The 19,477-nt window shown below is 44.9% G+C and overlaps 1 protein-coding gene across 4 annotated transcripts in view; it reads right to left on the bottom strand.

The window, feature by feature from the left end:
• Gabrb3 (gamma-aminobutyric acid type A receptor subunit beta3) overlaps positions 1–19,477 on the bottom strand; it is a 236,249-nt gene that overhangs the window by 14,181 nt on the left and 202,591 nt on the right. For all 4 annotated transcript variants that reach the window (XM_063249825.1, XM_063249828.1, XM_063249826.1 and 1 more), the window contains 2 exons: positions 18,746–18,883; positions 3,888–4,040 (listed from right to left, as the gene is read on the bottom strand). In XM_063249825.1, the coding sequence (XP_063105895.1) occupies positions 3,888–4,040; positions 18,746–18,883 (291 nt within the window). The remainder of the gene's footprint in view (positions 1–3,887; positions 4,041–18,745; positions 18,884–19,477) is intronic.

Raw genomic sequence — 19,477 nt, 5'->3', positions numbered from 1 at the left:
GAATGCTGTGCTTTGGAGGACAGCTGCCGCCGTTTGGGACAGGCCCATGCAGATCTCAGCTGGCGCTCAGGGGAAGGGCTGGGACAGGAGTTCCTCTCACTCTCCACCTGGGCAGTGAGGCCCTGAGGAGCACGGGCAGGACCCTGGCTGCAGGCCCGCTGGCACAGGCATGGGCGGGGACGTCATGATGTTAGGGTCTGCTGTTCTGTGTCTCCAGAGGCTCAGTTTTGAGGGCTGGTGGAGCATTTGAGAAAAGGACCTAGTGGCAGACAGTTAGGCTACTTGGTCTGCGCCTTCCGAAGCATTCAGTAGCTGTCTGGGACACAGTCAGTTCTTCCAAGAGAGTGAATTCTAAGAGTGACACAGACTCCTTGGGCTCTGTGGCTTCTGCATTGCCGAGTGGTCTTTCCCCATCACATACTCCACCACTATGATGCCTTCAGCCACGCGAGGCCACTGTGAGAAGCTTCATCAGAGCTCAGCAGGTGCTGGTGACATGCTATTAAACTTAGAAAACTTTCACCTACGGACACTGCTTTTCTTTCTGCCTTCCCCAGCCTTAGCACTCAGCGGATTGCCCTGTGATTACAGCCGCGGTGCTGCCGGCTTGCCGCCCCTCCTGTCCCTTCCCCTCCCTCGAGGGTACTGTGGGCGGCTGTGTACTGCCCTGTGGCAGTCAGCAGCTGGACAGGAGAGTTCCTGCGTGAGTTCAGGCCCAAGCCGAGCTCTGTCTTTAGTCCTGTGCCGCGGTTGTAAAATCTAAACACAATGCCTCAAGTGCTAACAAGTGGCAGCCAGCCTTAAATCCAACGTTTCGGAGAACGATCACCCAGTAGCCTTCAGATTACTGGCTGCACGGCGACTCACCCTCTCCAAAGCAAAAGGCCCGAATGCAGACGACAACAGCTCTGGTTTCACGTTCTCTGTAGTCACCAGCTGCTGGGGTTCTTTACTAATTGTCAGCCTCCACTCACTGCTTATTTAATTACGCTAATGAAATATATTTGAACACTACATTTATAAAGATGACCATGAAAGAGAAAATATCACTTATTTGCATCATATAATCAGCACACTATATTTTTCTTGCTTCTAACACAAATAATAAAGTTTAAATGATATTATTCATCACTTTCAGGGTTTGAGGACAATCCTTTAAAGATAATATTCTACACTGAGTTAACCCAGAGTTGGAGCCAGGTTTTCTCATGCTTCGGGAGAGAACACTGGCAGAGCCCACGGTCCTCAGATGGGCACTGTCTTCCAGACTGGCCAGCCCCCAGTTCACCTGACTCATGTGTATGACCGCTACTTCTGCCCGTCGCCCCTACTCCAGGCCTTTAACAGTGACCGGAGCCTGACCGACCCCCATCATGAGACCGGACGGACCCTGACCACATGAGTCCTTCCTTCCAGGAAAGCCAAGTGACCACGACACTGGCTCATCCTAAAAACGCTGCATCACTTAGAACACGGCGAGTCTGCGGTGCATACACTGCAGTGAGGCTGAATATGAACCACTTCTGTGAGATTATCTGTGTCGCATAGTGGAAGACAATGCTCTGCGATCCAGGGTGCCCGGAACTGGCAGTTGCTGAGGAATTCAGTTTCACGTTTTCCACACCCTTCACCCCTTGTGATGCTGGGTACTCATGACTTTGGTACTGATATTTTTCTAACGATTGCATTAATGACAAATTCTCTACAGTAGATTCACATTAAAGCTCATGAAATCTCATCTTCAAGACTCATTTGCACAGGTTTAGGGATGGCTCCCCAAAATACTGTGTTTAATTTTTCTTAAAAAATAGTTTAACAGTGCCATGAAATTTGGATCCACTCCATAAATGTTTGGCATCTGTCAATTTTTCAGGTGAGAAGAAAATAGTTTAACAAAGAATAATCTAGTAATATTAAAAAGCAAAAAATGCAAAACCTATAGGGAAATTTTAGTTATTTTTAAAAACAATTTTGTCTTCCGTATCCATCAGAAATAAATAGTATACAGGTTCCTTCCAAGATTTATGTTATAAATGTTTGGCCATTATGAAAGGTGCTTCTGTAAACATGGATAGGCAAGGTTCACTGTAACATGTCTTTAGCTCTTTGGGAGCATACCTGGAAGAGCATACCTGGGATGAAAGGATGAATGGAATTGCTACTTTTAGCTCTTTGAGGGTTCTCCATATTGATTTCTATAGTGGTTGTCTTAGTTTACATCCCCACCACAATGTGGAAGAGATTTTTCCCCTCTCAGTTTCACCAGCACTTATTATTACTTGATTTCTTCATGATCGTATTTTTTTTTTCTTCCTTTTTTTGGGAGGATGGAGGGTCAAAGCCTCACTATGCAGTTCAGACTGGCCTTGAACGCATGCTGTAGCCCAGGCTGGCCTCCAATTCACAGGAATCCTCCTGCCTCAGCCTCTCAAGGGCTGGGATTACAGACGTATATCGCCATGCCCAGCTGAACGTTCTTTCTTGAATGGATAAGGCAAATGTGGTATTTACAAACAGTGGAGTACTACTCTATCATAAAGAAAGATATATTTGTCATTTGGAGGAAAAGGGACACTCTAAGACCCTAAGGGTCAGTGAAGTAAATCACAGATGCAAGCTTAAGTGTCACATGGCTTCTCTTATGTGAGAAACCCAAATTACAAATGAAGAGTGGAACAGGAGACAGGTAAAGGGAAGTTGGGAGACAAGGAGAGGGTCTTTCTCAGATGGGAAGGGATCAAGAGACGGGGAGAGGAGGGGATGAAAAAGTGATTAAAATGCTTACATATATACCACCTCCAAAAAAGGAGCACAAATATTATGCAAACACATTCTAATAAAAAGAAATACACACCAATACAGAATTTCTTGGTTTTTTATATGCTATTCTTTACAAAGTTCTTTTTTTATTCACCTAGTATCTTTAGGGATAGTCAGTTGATTTTTTTCTTCAACTGATAGTTTTGTGTCATTTCCTGGGAAAATCTAATCCTGAAGGCAAGTAACACACTCAGATCTAAACTGGACATCCACCAGCACATGTCCTCTTAGAAAAGAAAATTAAAGCCCTGGGGAGTTGGTGACGGAGCAGAAGGCAAGTGGGCATAACTGGGACACGGGAACTTCCCAAGCAAGTGTGTTGGTCATGCTTTTCCATCAGTTTTTAAAATACCTATAGTTAACCACAGTTTTAGGAGTCAAAATAAACCTGAGAATGGATGGGTTGTAATTGCTCATTATCTCTGTATTTACCTAAAATGTATTCGAGCTATTATTTTGTTCATGAATTTTCACAATAATTATCTAGATAATTTTCCTAAGAATATAAGCCTTTCCTTCATAATGAAGTACCAAAAACAATACTGAAATCTAGAAGCTGCACTGTTTATCAGCTAATAATCCCCTTGTCAAGTACCTAATGGTCAGCAAAGATCACTGCGGCTCTCCGGAACTGCTCCGAATCTAATTGCCTATTTCAATGCTCATTAAATTGTGTAATTCCAATCATATTCTGTAATATTTGGCTATTTTTCTGACTTAAAAAAGAAGAATGCCCAATTAATCAAGTCTTTCTGGGCCATGGAATAATTTTGAGCAAAAGATGTTAATCCTTGCTTTAAAATTAGTGTCGAAAATGGTTGTATTATGCAAATATACTGCAACATACTTTCCCTTTCCTGGGCAGCATGGAAATTCACATTTGAGCCTTACAATTAAATTAACACATCAAGGGAATTGTGCATGAAATCAGTGTCCCAAGATAAAAAGAACTATGTGGGCAAGGCTGGTGTCACGGTGTCAGGACACTGGAGTTGAACCTGTAGACTCCCTTGAGTTTAATGACAGGGTCACCTTACATTTCAGGACCACTTGAAGGTTCCACATACCGAGGGCAACTCGAGCTGCTGATGCATCATAATTGATCCAAAAGGACACCCATGAGAGAATGGTGATCAGTATGGAGGGCATATAGGTCTGCAGAATGAAGTAGCCGATGTTTCTCTTCAACCGGAAGCTCAGCGACAGTCGAGGGTAGGCACCTGTGGCAAAGAGAGGAGGTCATTGCTGGGGAGACGCACAGCACACACCTTGGGGAGCCCGAGAGCAGGGACAGCCCGCAGCCTGGGTGTGTCCCTGTCTGCTCCTGGGCGTCTGGCAGTGCAGAGGAGGTGTATGCTTGTCTATTTGTAAAACATAATGATGAATGTATGCTTCTGGGGCAAAATCCTCAGTGGAGAGCGATTCCTGGGGAGGCCCTGGGTAAATGTTTAGGTGAGAATGCTGAGGATGCCAAATGCCTTGTTTCTCCTTCATGGATGACTGCTCCCTTCGCAGCAGGAGGGATTTGACTCCAGACTTTCCTGGCCTGGAGCCTCCCCCAGTCATCCCCTCTGCCCATGTGGGAGGGTTCTGAGTGCAGAGGTTGGCCAGAGAACCAGCAGTGGTGTACAAGCTATGGTGTACGAGTCAGGTGAACCAAATGTCCAAGCATCGGGCCACAGTTGTTCTTTCTAAACTAAAGCCTCAGTATTGAGCTCTAGTTGAGGCACGGGCACTCTGTGATACATAAGCTAGGCTAGGTTGCAGTCTGGGCCCTCGGTCTCTAAAACATCACTGCCCACAGCCAACTGAGGTGGCTCGAGGGCAGTCTAAGAACCAGAAGGCAGGAAAACAGGTTCAGCGTCCACAGGGATGCTCTGCTCTGACCACAGAGAGGTGTGAAGGGTGCTCAAGGGAAGTGGCTGGCCGTCTGCTTGTGGGCTTCCAATGGGCAGCCTCAAGGCTGTCCATTCCACTACACCAGTGTGGCCATTGAGCATGAGAAGTGCATTGGTTTATTGTCCCACATTTAAGGAAATATTTACCTATGCCACTTCATATTGCTTTTCCTGGCATGGGGCAAACACAGCCTCCCTTCTCGTCTCTCCATTCCAACAGACCCTGTTGGTGGTTCCGGTCCTCTTGGGTCTTCATCTCCTGGACACTAGTGCGGCCGCCCGAAGTCCAGCCCATGAGACCCAAGGCCCACCCTCATCCCACCCTCCTTACCCCACCCCCCCTCTTCACAGACAGAGGCTGCCTCTCCTGAGACCCAACAGCTCCAAGATTCCAGAGACCCTGCCTTTGTGGGCTGCTCCTGCTCAGAGACGGACAGGTGCCTACTTTCCTGTTGTCACCCAAATGCATGCACTTCCCAGACTGGATGTTCAGGTTCCTCTCTGCCTCGGTTCCTGCGTGCTGTTCTTTAGCAAGTGGCTTCACTCACATGACTATTATCTTAATTATAAAAGATGAGCGATTTTCTTTAGCAAGTGGCTTCATTCACATGACTGTTATCTTAATTATAAAAGATGAGCAATTTTGTCCCCTGGCTTTCTATTTTATTATCAACCACATTCTCAATTGGAATTATATAAAAGAAAATCACCTGGTAAACACAGCAATTAAAGCTGACAGCCTGGGGGATTTCCTCCCATCTTTTCTTGTGTGCAGGGGTACAGTTTCTTTTGTGGGGCTCCGTTCAAATTTATGTAACATTGTCATCATAGTTGTACCAAATTATGTATAAACTCAATTTTAATTTATTTCCAATTTCCCATCAAATATTTATATATATAATTGAAATCTATTGTTTATTAATCCTATTTCTTGAGTGTTATAGACATGTCATTTCTACTTTTATAGAACTATAAATACCATTTATCAGAACTTTTTTGCTGTATTTAGTTGCATGTTTTCCAAATAATTATGCCAAAAGATGACTTATGAGGACAGTGTTTAAGGCTTTTATGTCTACTGTCAAATTATTTTGCAAGAGAATCATACCAAGTACACTGTCTTCATCTTATAAAAGTACCTAGAACACGTTAGAAGGTATACAACACCACTTTTGCTAATTTTCTTGAAAATAATCCATTTTTCAATTCATTTATTTAACTGAGTATCACCTATATATTTTCCTCTGTATTTAATCTTGTGAATTATCTCAAACTTACTTCATTTTTCTGTCTTCCCTATTATAGTCCTTACCTTTCCATTTTAGTACTTTATGTACTAAACCTTGCTTCTGTTGCTTACAAGTATGTTCTCAGTTGCTTACTTTAAAACTTAGAATGGGTTTAAGTAGCAGACATACAGGTGCTTAACTTTTTGCATGTTACTACATCTAACCATTTCATTTTTCTCCTTGTGACTTTAAAAAACTTGTTTGTAGGCTGGGGAGAGCTAACAACAAGAACCTACCCATCCGCCCCTTCACGGCTCCTCGCCTCCCGCACACCAATGTCTTCACCTGGACATTTTAGTTTCACCATGATTTCTCAAATCAACCTCAGTTTTCTTTTCCACCATGTCTCTGCGCTATGCATATTGCTTTGTAGCCAGAGAATCTGCCTCAAAACACTGGTCCACGTGTGCTGCGTCTGTTGATTCCCGCCTGTTTTTAAGCCCGGCTTTTCCTCACCCAGATCCCGAGGTATCAGGCTAGCACCACACCTGCCGTAATCCTCCCACCTTTTTCCTTCCAAATGTAGATGATCACCTTCTTATCCTACTTTCTTTCTAATAAAAGTGTAATTATTATTATTATCATCAAGGAAAGGTCATCTTTAGTAAGCCTTTCAAGGCAGAGTTTGGGCAAAGAATGAATTTTTCACACGCTGCGTTACCAAGGAAAGAGTCTTCACCATCTCAGGCTTCAAGCCACTGTATCCATGGACCACATGGGTAAAACTAGGGGCAGTGATTCGATTCTTTAATTGAGTTTAATATACAAAATAGTCAACACTTACTGAATCTTAGTTTGAAATCTCCTGGTGGCCTCATATCTTTACCAAAGCAACTTCAAGATTTACTCCTGGACTGTGACTCCGGTGCCCTTGCCGAGGGGTTGTGCTCCCTCTCTCTGCCTCACTCTCCCTAGTTATGCCCATCGCTTGCTATAGGTTGGACTATGCTGCAGTACCAAAGAGCCTCCATCTCTCTATAGTTTACAACAAAGATTTCTTTTTCTTCTTTGCTACAGATCCCCTGAGCTCTGTCAGCAACAGTGTTGGTGGAAAGGCCACACACATTTCCTGCCACATTTCATTGGCCAGGATGAGTCTTCTGGGCAGCCCTCCTGTGGTCAGATAGAGAATGTCTTATTCCTCCCCAGGAAAGAGCAGCAAATATTTCTGAATGGTGATGAAATTTGCAATGTTCCTCATTTCCCAAGTCAAATGTCTTTATGTTTCCCGAAATACAGCTACAGAGAAACTATCAGACTTGACCCCACACAGTGAAATACCACTGGCACTCTGCTAGGAAACTCACACCCCAGGGCCTAGGAAGACGCTGACGCGACTGAATAGAGAAAGCCGCAGGATGTCACTAGAGACCTTTAAGAAGGGAACATTCACCTGACTTCAGAAATACGTGCATCTCAAGAAAGTTGCCACAAAACTAAGGACACGAAATTCAGCACTTCCTTATGTTTTCGTTGAGCAAGAACACTGGATTTTTAGAAGGGAAGTGCCACTTCAAAGCAGCAGGATAGTTTTACATCTAACTTAGGCCCCACACACCTCATTCAGAGGGCAGGGGCAAGGGAGCAAATCCAAAGTTGAATACAAAAGTCTCCAGAGTTCTTGACTAGCTTCTAGTCCGAAGCAGAGACTCATGCAGAGAGACTCACCCAGAACCACTCTGCATAAAACTCAAGTGTATGCAACATTGGAGACATGCTGGGGCACACGACTTAGAGATTTTAGGGAAGGTTTCACACTAGGTGGACTGAGACTTTTATTGCTGAACAGGATTCCTCTAGACAGTGGGAAGGAGGGCTTTCATGGTAAAAGATTCAGAAAAGCCATGAGATTCCTTGAGAGAGAGACAGAGAGAGACAGAGAGACAGAGAGATATTCTGGATTGTTAGTAAACTCAAGAATTATCTGGAAATCGATTTATTCCTCTAGGAAAAGTTTTCTAGCTTATGATGGGTAGCCTAGAGAAACACTGCCATCTTTTTATAGCTCTGTTGGACAAAGGCCTTACAGGGCAAGTTGGAATGCCATGACACATGCCTCATCTGCAGGGAGGACTCCCAAAGGCTCCCAGCTACTGGCTAACACTTTAAAGTGGACACTCAGTAGGTCAGCTCCATAAATACATGCCCTGCATGGAAGCAGCAGAAGCTTTAAAATCACCAGAGAAAAACACAGAAGCCCATCGCCTTTGTGCCAGTGCAGATGTAGCCTGTCCTCAAGTCGATACCAAGCCAACAGACAAAGGTACAGCCCCAGAGCACAAGTGTATCCTTCCAGAACCATCCAGTGAAGATGCTGACCTCAAGACTCTGGATCACCAAACCAGCCTGAATCCCCATCTCTCTCCACAGGCATCAGCATTTTTTAGTAACTCATTAAAAATACAAGTGTGCAGAGAGAGTGTCAAGCCAGCTCCGTAGAATGATAAAAGCTACTCCAACAGACCTGGGAAGTAATGAGCTGATAGCTTAGCAACTGCGGAGAGCTGACCTACATGCACACGCCTTTGCCCCATCCAGACAATGCAGGGGCTCCCGCGCCACAGCCCGAGAAGCTCTGGGTGCCAGGACTACACCAGGCTACCGTATTCACTGAGCATCTACCTTCTGCTGTAACAGAACCTGGAACTAAACGTACTATTGCCACTATCCTCACTCTCATCAGTGATCACCTTGTTAAATGCTGAAAAAATGCAGGAAGGAAAGAAAGTCCACGAATTAGAAAAGAAAGAACACGTGGAATTGGAATTATTTTTTGTAGAAAAAATGTAGGGCAATGAATTTTTGAAATAAAATCTGGCTTCTATAGTAAGAAACCCATGTCAGAGGGCTCCTAAAAGAGAGGGGTTTCACAGCAGTGAGTCAAGATGGTAAAGTGCTTCCTTTGCAAGGCAGTCAGGTTGGCCTAGGCTACCATTTTGGCCTGAGAGACTCCAGGAAGATCTTGGCTGAAAAGCACAACAGAAGTGCTCCCAGGGGGCTTAAGGAAAGAGACCAAGGGACAGAGAATGGGAATACGTCTCCAGAAAGTAAGGTTACACGCATTATAATTAAGATATAAATGAATATTCCTTTTTAACAATATCTTCTGTATATCTATACTGACTTTATCAATAGGCCCAGTGGGTAATAGTGTGATCACAAGGCTTAAGTGACTATGTTTGCACTCATGTTTAGTACTCATGCTTAGTACTTCTAAAGGGGAACTTAAGTGCATACTTTAACAGTGGGACATCTGAACTTTAAAAATTCATAATTTGTCATCATCACTAATAAAGAAGCAAACTCCCAACAAGGGGTGTAATCATTTTGTATTGCAAATGTGTACTAATACTTTCTTTTACAGTATCAGTGGACCAGGGCATAGGTGGAGGGGGAAGGAGGGAAGGAAGGGGATAAAAGGGATCTAAGATGAGTCCTGTGCACGCACAGCTGCACACAAGGAATGTGGACATTACAGCTACACACATGGCTCAGACGCTTACAGTAAACAAATAAAAAGGAAATGCTCTGCACAGCAAAAAAAAGTTGACTTCTGAAGAATAAAAACCTTCACACTTCCTAACTGCCACTCATCTTTGCTCATTCATGTTGGATGTGTCTTTTTACCTTCTAATGTTGACCAAAGCGCTCTGAAACAAAGTCAGAATTCATCTCTATCCAAAGGTACACCAGAAAAAAGAGAGAAGAGAGGGAAGAAATATTAAATAAACTGCTCTGTCTGTCTTGCAAAGATTCCAATCTTTCAGGTCAAAGAAAACTAAAAAGTCAAACTGACTTGGCAAACCCTGCCCAGTGCTAACTGTTTTGGTCTGCAGAACAAGCGAGCAGAGCCGATGCCAGAACCGCAGTGAGGAGACCTCTGCCTCCACAGCAGCACTGCAGGGCGCTGATGCTTAGCCCAGTACGTTTGCTGAAGTAAATTTAACTCAGCATTTCCTTCGGCCCAGCCCTTTTACCCATCTGCCTTTGCAGTGTTTTGCACACATTTTCACAGTTGATTGCCATTAGCACCAAACACTCAGCTCTCCTGACTTTGAGCTTTAAAGTATATTCTTGTAAAACCTGCAACTGTGCTGGATAAATACTTTGTCTGTACAATGTTACTAGAAAAGTACAAAATTAATGGGTTTATGTTTCATAAAATATTTCTGAAATTTTCTCCTTTTTTAGTCTCATATATTTAATTGTCAAAGTAAATGAGAATTAGATATTGAAGTAACTGTAAACTCTTCTTAAAAAGAGAGATGAAGGGCCAACTGTGGTCTTTGGTCCTGTGGAACAGGTCATCCACATCCAGTCGTCCTGCAGAATCTGTGCAGGATTGGTTCCATATACCAAAGTCCACGGATACTCGACCTGCTTCCATAAAATGTGTGGTTTTGCACAGAACATACACATATCCTTCCACAGGCTTAAAGTCATGTAGAGTAAATTTTAATACCTAATGCCATGTGAAAATTATGTGAGCAGCTCCTACACGTGTTATTTAGGGGATAACAAGAACAGATGCCTGTACATATCCAGGGTTGATATGGTATTTTTTTCGAAATATTTCTGATCGTTGCTTGGCTTAACCTACAGATATGGAAGTAGGTACTGGAAATCACTGGGGAAAATGGGAAAAACTTACATATGCTTGAAGTTACTGAAGAGGAAAAAAAAAAGCAGTAAAGCTCTGTACCAAGATCTGGGAGAAAAGGGGAACTGAGAGGTCACAGGCATATGCAGTGTTAGAAGAATATAAAAAGCTGAGCAGAACGCCTGACAGACCCTGGAGACAGAGAAAGGTATCACACCACACCCCTAGAGCCTGGGTTGACCATTATAAAGAGATTTTGCTAAAAACGCAGACACAAAACTGAAGGATTCATGCGCCTGTGAAGACTGAATCTGCACTCAGCTTTACCTGAGTCCCAGAGAGAGGACAAACTCACTGGGGACTGCTAACAGTGCTTTCTGCTTCCCTGAGCTCCTCTGCAGGATAAGTCAGGAGAAGACGTGCACAGCAAGTGTGAGCAGAGAGTGAAGTGAAGAGGCGGGAAAGGGAGACGGATCAAGGTGCACACTGGGATCACAGAAGAGGAGAGAGATGAAGGGAAAGTCACGCTTGAAAAGATGATGGCTCCTGAGAGTCAAGGTGCTGGGAGACCCCGGCCAGAGTCAAGATCTGGAGCATGGAGAAAAGGAATTACAGAGAAGTCCATGTCTGAGGTCACCACAGTGTCAAAGAAAACCCAAGAGAAAGGCTATGAAGACATCTGAGAGAGGAAGAAAACATTATTTTCAAAGTAGCATCAATTAGAGCTGGGCACTGTGGTGCACACCTGTAATCCCACAGTCTGGGAGGCTGAGACAGAAGGGTGCTACTTTGGAGCGCAGCCTGGGAAATTTAGTGACAGCAAAACTCGTCTAAAAATAAAATGAAATAGAGCCGAGGATGTAGTTCTGTGAGAGGGCTCTGGGTTTAATCCTCAGTACCACCAACAAATTAGTGCCAATTAGCCCTGAAAATAGCTTCTCAATAGACACAACAGGCAGCAAAGACAATGAAACAGTTATCTCAAATGGAGAAAGAAAATCATGTGAATTTTTATCACCAACAAATTTAACCTACAAGAAAAAATGATATCGATTTTCAGAAATAAATATATATGTATATATAATAAACTAAATGTGGATATTTTCATAAAATGAAATCTGTATACATATATACATTTCTAACAATTACAGGAAATTCATTACTAGGAAATATGCATTAACAAAGCATCGCTGAAGTGTTCTTTAGGTAGAAGGAAAATTGTCACAGGAAGAGATTTGTAGACAAAGGCAAAAAAGAAAAGAAAGCAGCAGATAATTATACGTAGTGAAGAGCTGGTTTAACACTGGTGTGGTCTGAAGCACAGACAGACACAGTGTCATGCACACCGATGGTCACCGGGGGACAGAGGAGGCGGTTCGGGCCACACAAGCGTCAGGGCCACGTGACTTACTATTATAGGGGAAGCCAAAGTATAACTAGAGAACAAAAGCAAAGCAAACTGAAGTGGGAGGCAGGTCTTGAGATGGAGGGTGGAAGCGAGCAGAGGGAAGGGGAGGAAACGGACACAGAAGCGTCACACAGGTGCACCAGCTCCACGCGGAGACGCGGGCAGCGCCGTGGCACACCCGTGCCAGCAAGTACAGCACCAACCAAAAACGGTAAGCGGTTGACACTGCAAGAATAAAGATCCTGACGCGAGCGAGTGACTCAAAGCAAGAAGTGCATCAGCCAGGTCATTCAACAGAAAATGCTATTTTCTTATAAATAGGGAATAAGCTAGGTTCATAGAAATTACGTGTAAAATATTTGCAGCATCAGAAAACGTCAAACCTGTAGGGAATTTCGGAAAGATGTGCAAGGTCTCCCCACAGATAAACATAAAATGGTAAAGACAAATTAAAACCCTAAATAAACGAGTAGACACCAGTTGGAAGAATTGTAATGATGTCACTTTTCACTAAATGAACTAATAAAAAGCCAAGCCATTTTAAAATAAGAAATAATGATCTGGCTATGAAATTGATAGGAAAATGAAAGGCACTAAAAACATCCCAGCCCAGAATAAGCAGAATAAATGCAAAGGAAGAGGAAGGCCATCTGTGGAGTGGGCAGCATAGAGCACCGAGGTGCAGAGAGGAATAAACGAGCCTGAGGCGCAGAGCGGGCCAGTGCGGACACACACATACCCCCGGCGGGCCACGGGGTGCAGTCTACACAGCAACCATGCTCGGACAAAAGCCAAAAACTGACATGAACTGCACACCAGTCCCAAAAATAAGTTCCTGGGAGAACACGGACACCTAAAAAGCATGTTCTTGTAACACATGTGAACTGTAATACGCTTGCATATTGAATACATAAAGAACTCCAAAAATTAGTAAGAAATTGATGAAGAGATCAGCATAGCAATTCACAAAAGCAGATCTCCAGACAGGCCAGCAGGAAACCGACTCATCTGTACAGTGGAAGCTAACTCACACGACAGCACCTCGCTCCCAGCAGAAAACTTCCACCCCAGGGGTAGGCGAGGGTGGGAGGCCAAGGGGCCCACAGGCACGGCGGGGTCAAGTGCAGCTGGACACCATCCCTGTGGAAAAGTCTGGCATGTCCGATTAAGTCTGCACATTTGCAGTTCCATTTTGGAGACACACTTCTGTGAACGCGTTCACAGAGAGACAGGCACAGGGCTGCTCATGGCAGCATTACTGTCACGCGTGCCTAAGCGGCAGAGTGGACAGGCGAGTGGCCGCTGGTCTGCACAGTCGTCCAGCACAGATGGAGAACGCAACACAGCGACACAGATGGCTTTATGAAACGAGGTTAAGAAGAGTCCACAGCCACCAAACGCTATCACACCGCGAGGGAGGTCCAAGTCAGGCAAAACTGACTGCAGGCCTAGGACAGTGTTATGTGGGAAAGCAGGGAGGGGTCCCAGGGAGTCCCGCGTGGTCGCGCCTCTTCTCGCCGCTGGTGGTGACACGACTGAAATTTACTGATTACTCACTTCGTTTTTCATATTTATTTTTAACAGCTTTGTATGTGCACATACAGAAAAGTCAGGATTGCCACTGAAGTTACAACACTCCTTTATAAAAGTGTTTTTTAAAATATGAGAAAAATTTTAAGGATTACAAGAATTACATTAATGAATTGGAGTCTATTAGAAAGCCTAGAAATTGAAATTTGACAATTTAGGGGCTGGGGATTTAGCTCAGCGGCGTAAGCGCCTGCCTTGCAAGCAGGCAGTCGTGAATTCGATTCCTGGTACCAATAAAAAGGAAAAAGACAAAAAAAAAAAAAGAAATTTGACAATTTAAGTTCTCACATTTCTTTTGATCACCTGAAATCAGACTGTTTAAAGACATTAAGTAAATACTTATTGGACACACCTCAAGTGTTTTAGTAACAGACACAGTCACCATGTCTAACTAAACAGAAATCAGATAAAACGGTGAGGAAGACTTCTTTCAGTGAGATTCCTGCTTCAATCATTGCTTGTAATTTCACTCATCAGAAATGACACAGTGTTTGATTTATTAAATATTCTTCTGAGAGACATGTTCAAGTCAGAATTTTAATTGATAATGCTTAATATTTTGGAAAGTGAAATCTTGCAGTATTTCTAAAGTTTATATAGAAAGCCAATCACCTTTTCAAGTTTTAATCAAAAGAATTTCAAAGATCTAAAGTAATCCCAGTTTCACTGAAAAGAGCTTTATAGAATACGTGATTTACATCGGTGTGAGAGCAATAATACATGATGGGTGAAAAAGAAGTGATGCCAGATACAACTCAAAGTTTCCCAAAGGAAAGAGAACCAGCAGAGAAGCTCGAGGAAGAGTGAGCAGAAAGGTCTGTACTTAAACTGATCACTGAGAATGCACTACATTGGGATACAAAGAAAAAGGAGGAGGAAGAGAAGGAGGAGAAGCATGAGGAGAAGAAGAAAAAAAGAGAAACTATATCAAATAGGAGCCAAAGCTGAGAAATAGAACGCAGAAGTGAACAACTACAGAAAGGACGGGGATTAATGGGGACAGCTAAAATGCAGGCGTCCTACCCTAAACTGAAGCAGAGACGATGAGGTTAGGGACCCACGCGGCAGGTGAGGCGCCAGGCCACAGCTAGGGCCCAGGCGTGGCTATAGATGGCTACCATGGATTAAGAGACTCCAGGCCCAGAGTCAGGCTCCACGGCCGTATAATCCTGGTGTCAGGTTTTGGAAACCTGTACAACAGCCCAGCTCACCTACACCCTAACACAGGACCACAGAGGAGGGAGACGCTGGCGCGCAGACATCCAGACACTGAGGTCACTGCTCGCCACATCAGAGTTGCAGCTTTCAGCATTTCCTGTTACAGTTTACATATCTGTGCTTTAGGTGGGAACCTTTATAACATGAATGTGTGCAATCTTAAATCTTAAAACCTTACGAAGCCTAGTTTGGGAAATCTTTATTAAAAAAAATATACCAGGGGCTCCTGTGAATCAGCAGCCTTGGGAATCAATGTCTGTCTTCACTGTTCTAGTTTTGCTTTGTAAGTTTAGTCAAAGCATTATCCCTATTTTATAATGTTTTACTGAGGGACTTGGAATGGAGCTCGGGACCTCATACTTGCTAGGCAAGGCCTCTACCACTCTACGTTCCCAGCCCTTCACTTCCTTAAGCTCTAAGTGACTGGAGTTGTCAACTCTCAGTCTCCCAGGTACATTAGCGAATAAATCTGTTTCAAAGGTTTTCAAATGCTACAAAATTACAAGATAGCATGCATCATTGTAGCTGAGTTTACAGTAATGCAGTCCTGCATCACTTTTTCTGGAGTTCTAAACCAGCTGAAACAATTTCTCCAAAAGACATTTATTTGCTGAATCTTTTTTGGAACTGAGTAATTATTTTCTACAATATTTCACTTAGTTGGTTCTTTCATGAGTTAGAACACAGCTATAGAGCACACTTCTCACCTCCTGACCAAAGGTATGTTTAATTTCTACCCAGGACCAAAGAAGCTTTATGGAGACTTTCCTTCAGCATGTGATATTTCAGAGCATTAACTATATGAGTATTTAATATAATTCACTTACATATTATCTAGTTTCCAGAAAAGATTCATTTGAGTATATACTTGGTAATGCTGGTTGGATTTCTTCTCTCAATTCAATAACCATTCACTTTCAAGTTATATAATAAGTGGAGTGGACCCTGGGGTATGTATTAATTAAACCCCGAGAATCTCTGATCTTAAGAATCCTTCAAGCAAGCAGTAAGGCTTCTGCTACCTAACATCCAACAGTCCAGAAAAATGTGATTATTTTTTATATGCAAAGCTCTAATCAACTACTACATAGTCTATTTTCAGTCTCCAAAATATTCCTCCTTCCAGGCCCCACACACATCAATCATGATGGTTAAAGTGTTCCCACTACATGTAGCCAGCCCTGTGCCAGGCCCAACATTTAGCCAACTCCTGTAAGCTCCCAACAGCCCTCTCAAATAGATGCTGTGCTTATCTTTGTTTGCAGACAGGAAGAATAATCTCAATGGGATTATGCTGCTAGCTAACCTAGCAGTATAGGTCTGAGCCTAAGATCCAATTCGTAAACCCTCTCTATGTATCCTGGTACAGAGGGCTGAGCCCAGGACCCGCACATGCCAGGCAAGTGCTCTAACACTGGGCCACAGCCCTTGTCTGTCCATGTCACCTCTTGAATAGATCACAGGGAGCTCTCCTACTGTGGTTTAATTCCTGCTAACCTCACGTAGGTGACAGATGCCAGGAAGTCACTGGAAAGTCTTGAGACCAAGCAGGGCCAGTGAGAAGTCACATGGGACAAGTCCTGGTCCTTCCATGCCAAGTGCCATGTGCCAGGGCTGAGTGGGGAGTCACCACTCTCCTCTGTACGGTGTTCAGCACCATAGCCTACCACCTGGGTCGGGGCTACTGTCCTCATAGTGAGGGCCATCTACAGGTCCTCAGAGGACCCCTCGAGGATGAGGGTGATTGGGGCAGGGCACAAAAGCTCCCTTCTTTGGCTCTGAGAATAGGTCTCCCCTGAAATCTGGCAGGCCACATGCCCTGGCGTCCATCTTCCACCAACTACCCTGCAGACTCAGGGGCAGTGACTGCCCATCAACAGCCCGATCAAAGCCACACATAGTCACTGTCCACCCAGCCTGGTCCCTCCTCATCCCTGTGCTGGCCACTCCTCCTTAGGCCAGCATATCCCCAGTCCCGCTGACTGATCCAAATCTAATCCGGGACACTTGTGGAAAGGAAAAATACAAGCACAAGATTTAATTTTAACATGTTACGGTGATGAAGTCCATGCCATTTCTTCCTGTATGGGACCTTAGAATGATTTTAAAGGCCAAGCTCTTCCAAGACTAGGAGGGTCTACATGTGAGGGTTGGGAAATCTCATGTATTCCTGGCAGACTCAGGTCCAGGATACACAGAAGAAAGACATGATATTACATCCCGATGGCTCAGTGGGTATATAAAGAGCTTAAACTCTCCCCTCCCACTGCCGTGTACACGTGGCTCTGGCCAGTCATTACATGTGCTCTACTGTACACCCACTTGAAAGACAGAGATGCCCGGTAGAGAGCGGTGGTGGGTCCAGAAAGGCCAGTCTCAGCAGCTACACAATGCCAGGGAGTCAAGCCCTGCCCAAGCTCCTCTGTACACTTTCTGATGAAGTTGAGTGAATACGAATTAATATTCTGTGCCAATATTCCGGCGGCCAGAACTGTCACATTCTGGACAAAATCAGAAAGGCATGGCCCTGCCTGGAGGATGCGAGCCCTGTGTTCTGGGCAGACCTTTGAGTCACAATGCTTGCAGCATGGAACAGATTACACCCAGGTTTACATATGCAAGTCCCTTATTCGATGCATCTCGGGGCAGTTTTCTTGCTTGAGGACACTATTCTGTAATGCTGAGCGTCACTGCCTACCATCTCTCACCACCTATGAGGGGAACACCTCACCCCTACAGAGGCTGAGGGGCAACTTCAGGACCCCTTGGGCACAGAGGATAAAACAGCACCGCATGGAAATGGGCCTGGCTGAGTTTTGTCTCCACTTCTTATGTGCATTGACTGACTCTCAGAGGCGGGAGTGGAGAGGGGCAATGCTGATGACACAGTGTCCACCCACTCAGGGACAACTGCCATAGTATCAGACAATGGCGAGGAGGGGACAAGGACCAGGACAGTGCCCTCCTGAGGCGGTGTGAATATGCGGAGCATCTCCAGACACAGCCCGGCAGCTCTTCTGGGTAGAGCAGTCAGAAAGGTTTCTTAGAAAAAGTGGCACCCAGTGACAAAGCTGGCTGGCGAGAAGGGAAGCAAGGGCTGAGGGTCAGGAGCCCTCAGTCTCCAGGAGCGGGAGCAGACTGCCAGCTCTGTGCATATCGCCCAGGCCAGGGCCAGGGCCAGGTCCTCCCAGGAACTGCTCCAGGGGAAAGCAGCTCTGGCTTCTCTTGGCGCTGTCACCCCAAGCCTGTGGGCTTGGCGGTGCCTTAGATTCACACAGCTCTTTCAATCAGTGTTTGACCTACCGGGCAGGCACAGCGTTCAGTAAGACAAAGCTACCAAGAAAGCACTGCGCATCATCCAGTGCACACAGCTGTGATTTTGTAAATTTTGTCCTCAGAAAGGACAGGCAGAAGAGCAGAAGACACTGCCTTACCTTTTTAATAGCTGAAGCAAGAATGACAGAAAGCCCAGGCCAGGGCATCACAGGATGCTATCAGAAAGTGGCCGTGTTTAAAGGGCAAGGCTAACTATCATATCCGTATGCCCGGCCATCAAGGCGGACCTCCAGCTGGAGCCCACTCCGGGAGGAGAACACCCAGCTCCCTAGTCTTCCCTCCCCTCCACCCTGCCGTGAGCCCATTGAGTGCCTCTTGTCTGCCCAAGGACGTTATGGAATACTGGCTGCTCAGATCCATGCTCATTCTTTTGACTTTCATAACACATGCCAGAAAGTGTGCCATGCTAGGAAGAACTTCCTATCCACCCCAACTTATTGGGCCCCTTCGGACATGGAAGAAACGGTTGGTATGGCAGTGAATTACGGATGACAGTGCCTCTGTGAGCAGCCTCCCATTTCACAGAGAAACCACCATGCCTGTCCATCTGTGCCCGGATGAAACTGTGAGTGGACACCCAACTCACCTGTGGCAAAGACGACATTTCTCGAGACCAGTCGGTGCTCCACAATGGAGAACTGCGGGAGCTCAATTCTTTCCACTCCGGTGACAGCCTTGTCCCCGCCACGCCAGTAAAACTCAATGTCATCTGTGGTGTAGCCATCTACCAGGAGAGAGAAGCCCAGACGCAGTAGACGTGAGGCATTGTCATTCGATAAAAATGCACAGCTGGAAAAACTTTACTAAATTGGAAGTTAGTTTGGATGAGGAATGTGCTCATCTATGTGAAGCATCTTCAGAGAACTAATTCACCCACATTCTAGCATTACTCATGCTCTGTGAGTTGTACTGGTTTGATCTCAAAAAGTAACAAGATGGGGCCACAGAGGGCTTGGATCAGAGCTTGGTTTGTAAAGGTCAACCTTAGAATTGGTCTGGACATCACGCAGGAGTGAATTTAAAACACATTTTAACAGCAAGGACAGGCATAGCGGGAAGAAGAGAGGAGGACACAGATAGGAAGAATCTGGAAGGGCCGCTCTTCCCAAGAGCTACCAATATGTTGCAAGACAGGGAGAAATTAACCAACCGACAGTCGGTCACACAGCTCTCAAAACGAAAGTAGTGGTGTCCTAGTATGTTCTGAGGATTTTGTGGGTTCCTTCGGACTGTGAGGGTGCCACTCTGAGAAAGGCCTTTCTTTGGGACACTCCTCACCCCGAGGGACTGGGACCCCTGATGCTATCAGAAAAAGGAG

This window comes from Cavia porcellus, unplaced genomic scaffold (assembly GCF_034190915.1).
Source record: "Cavia porcellus strain 051 isolate PalLab524CR breed Dunkin Hartley unplaced genomic scaffold, mCavPor4.1 scaffold_6, whole genome shotgun sequence".
NCBI lineage: Eukaryota > Metazoa > Chordata > Mammalia > Rodentia > Caviidae > Cavia > Cavia porcellus.
This window is presented reverse-complemented; position numbering and strand designations above follow the sequence as displayed.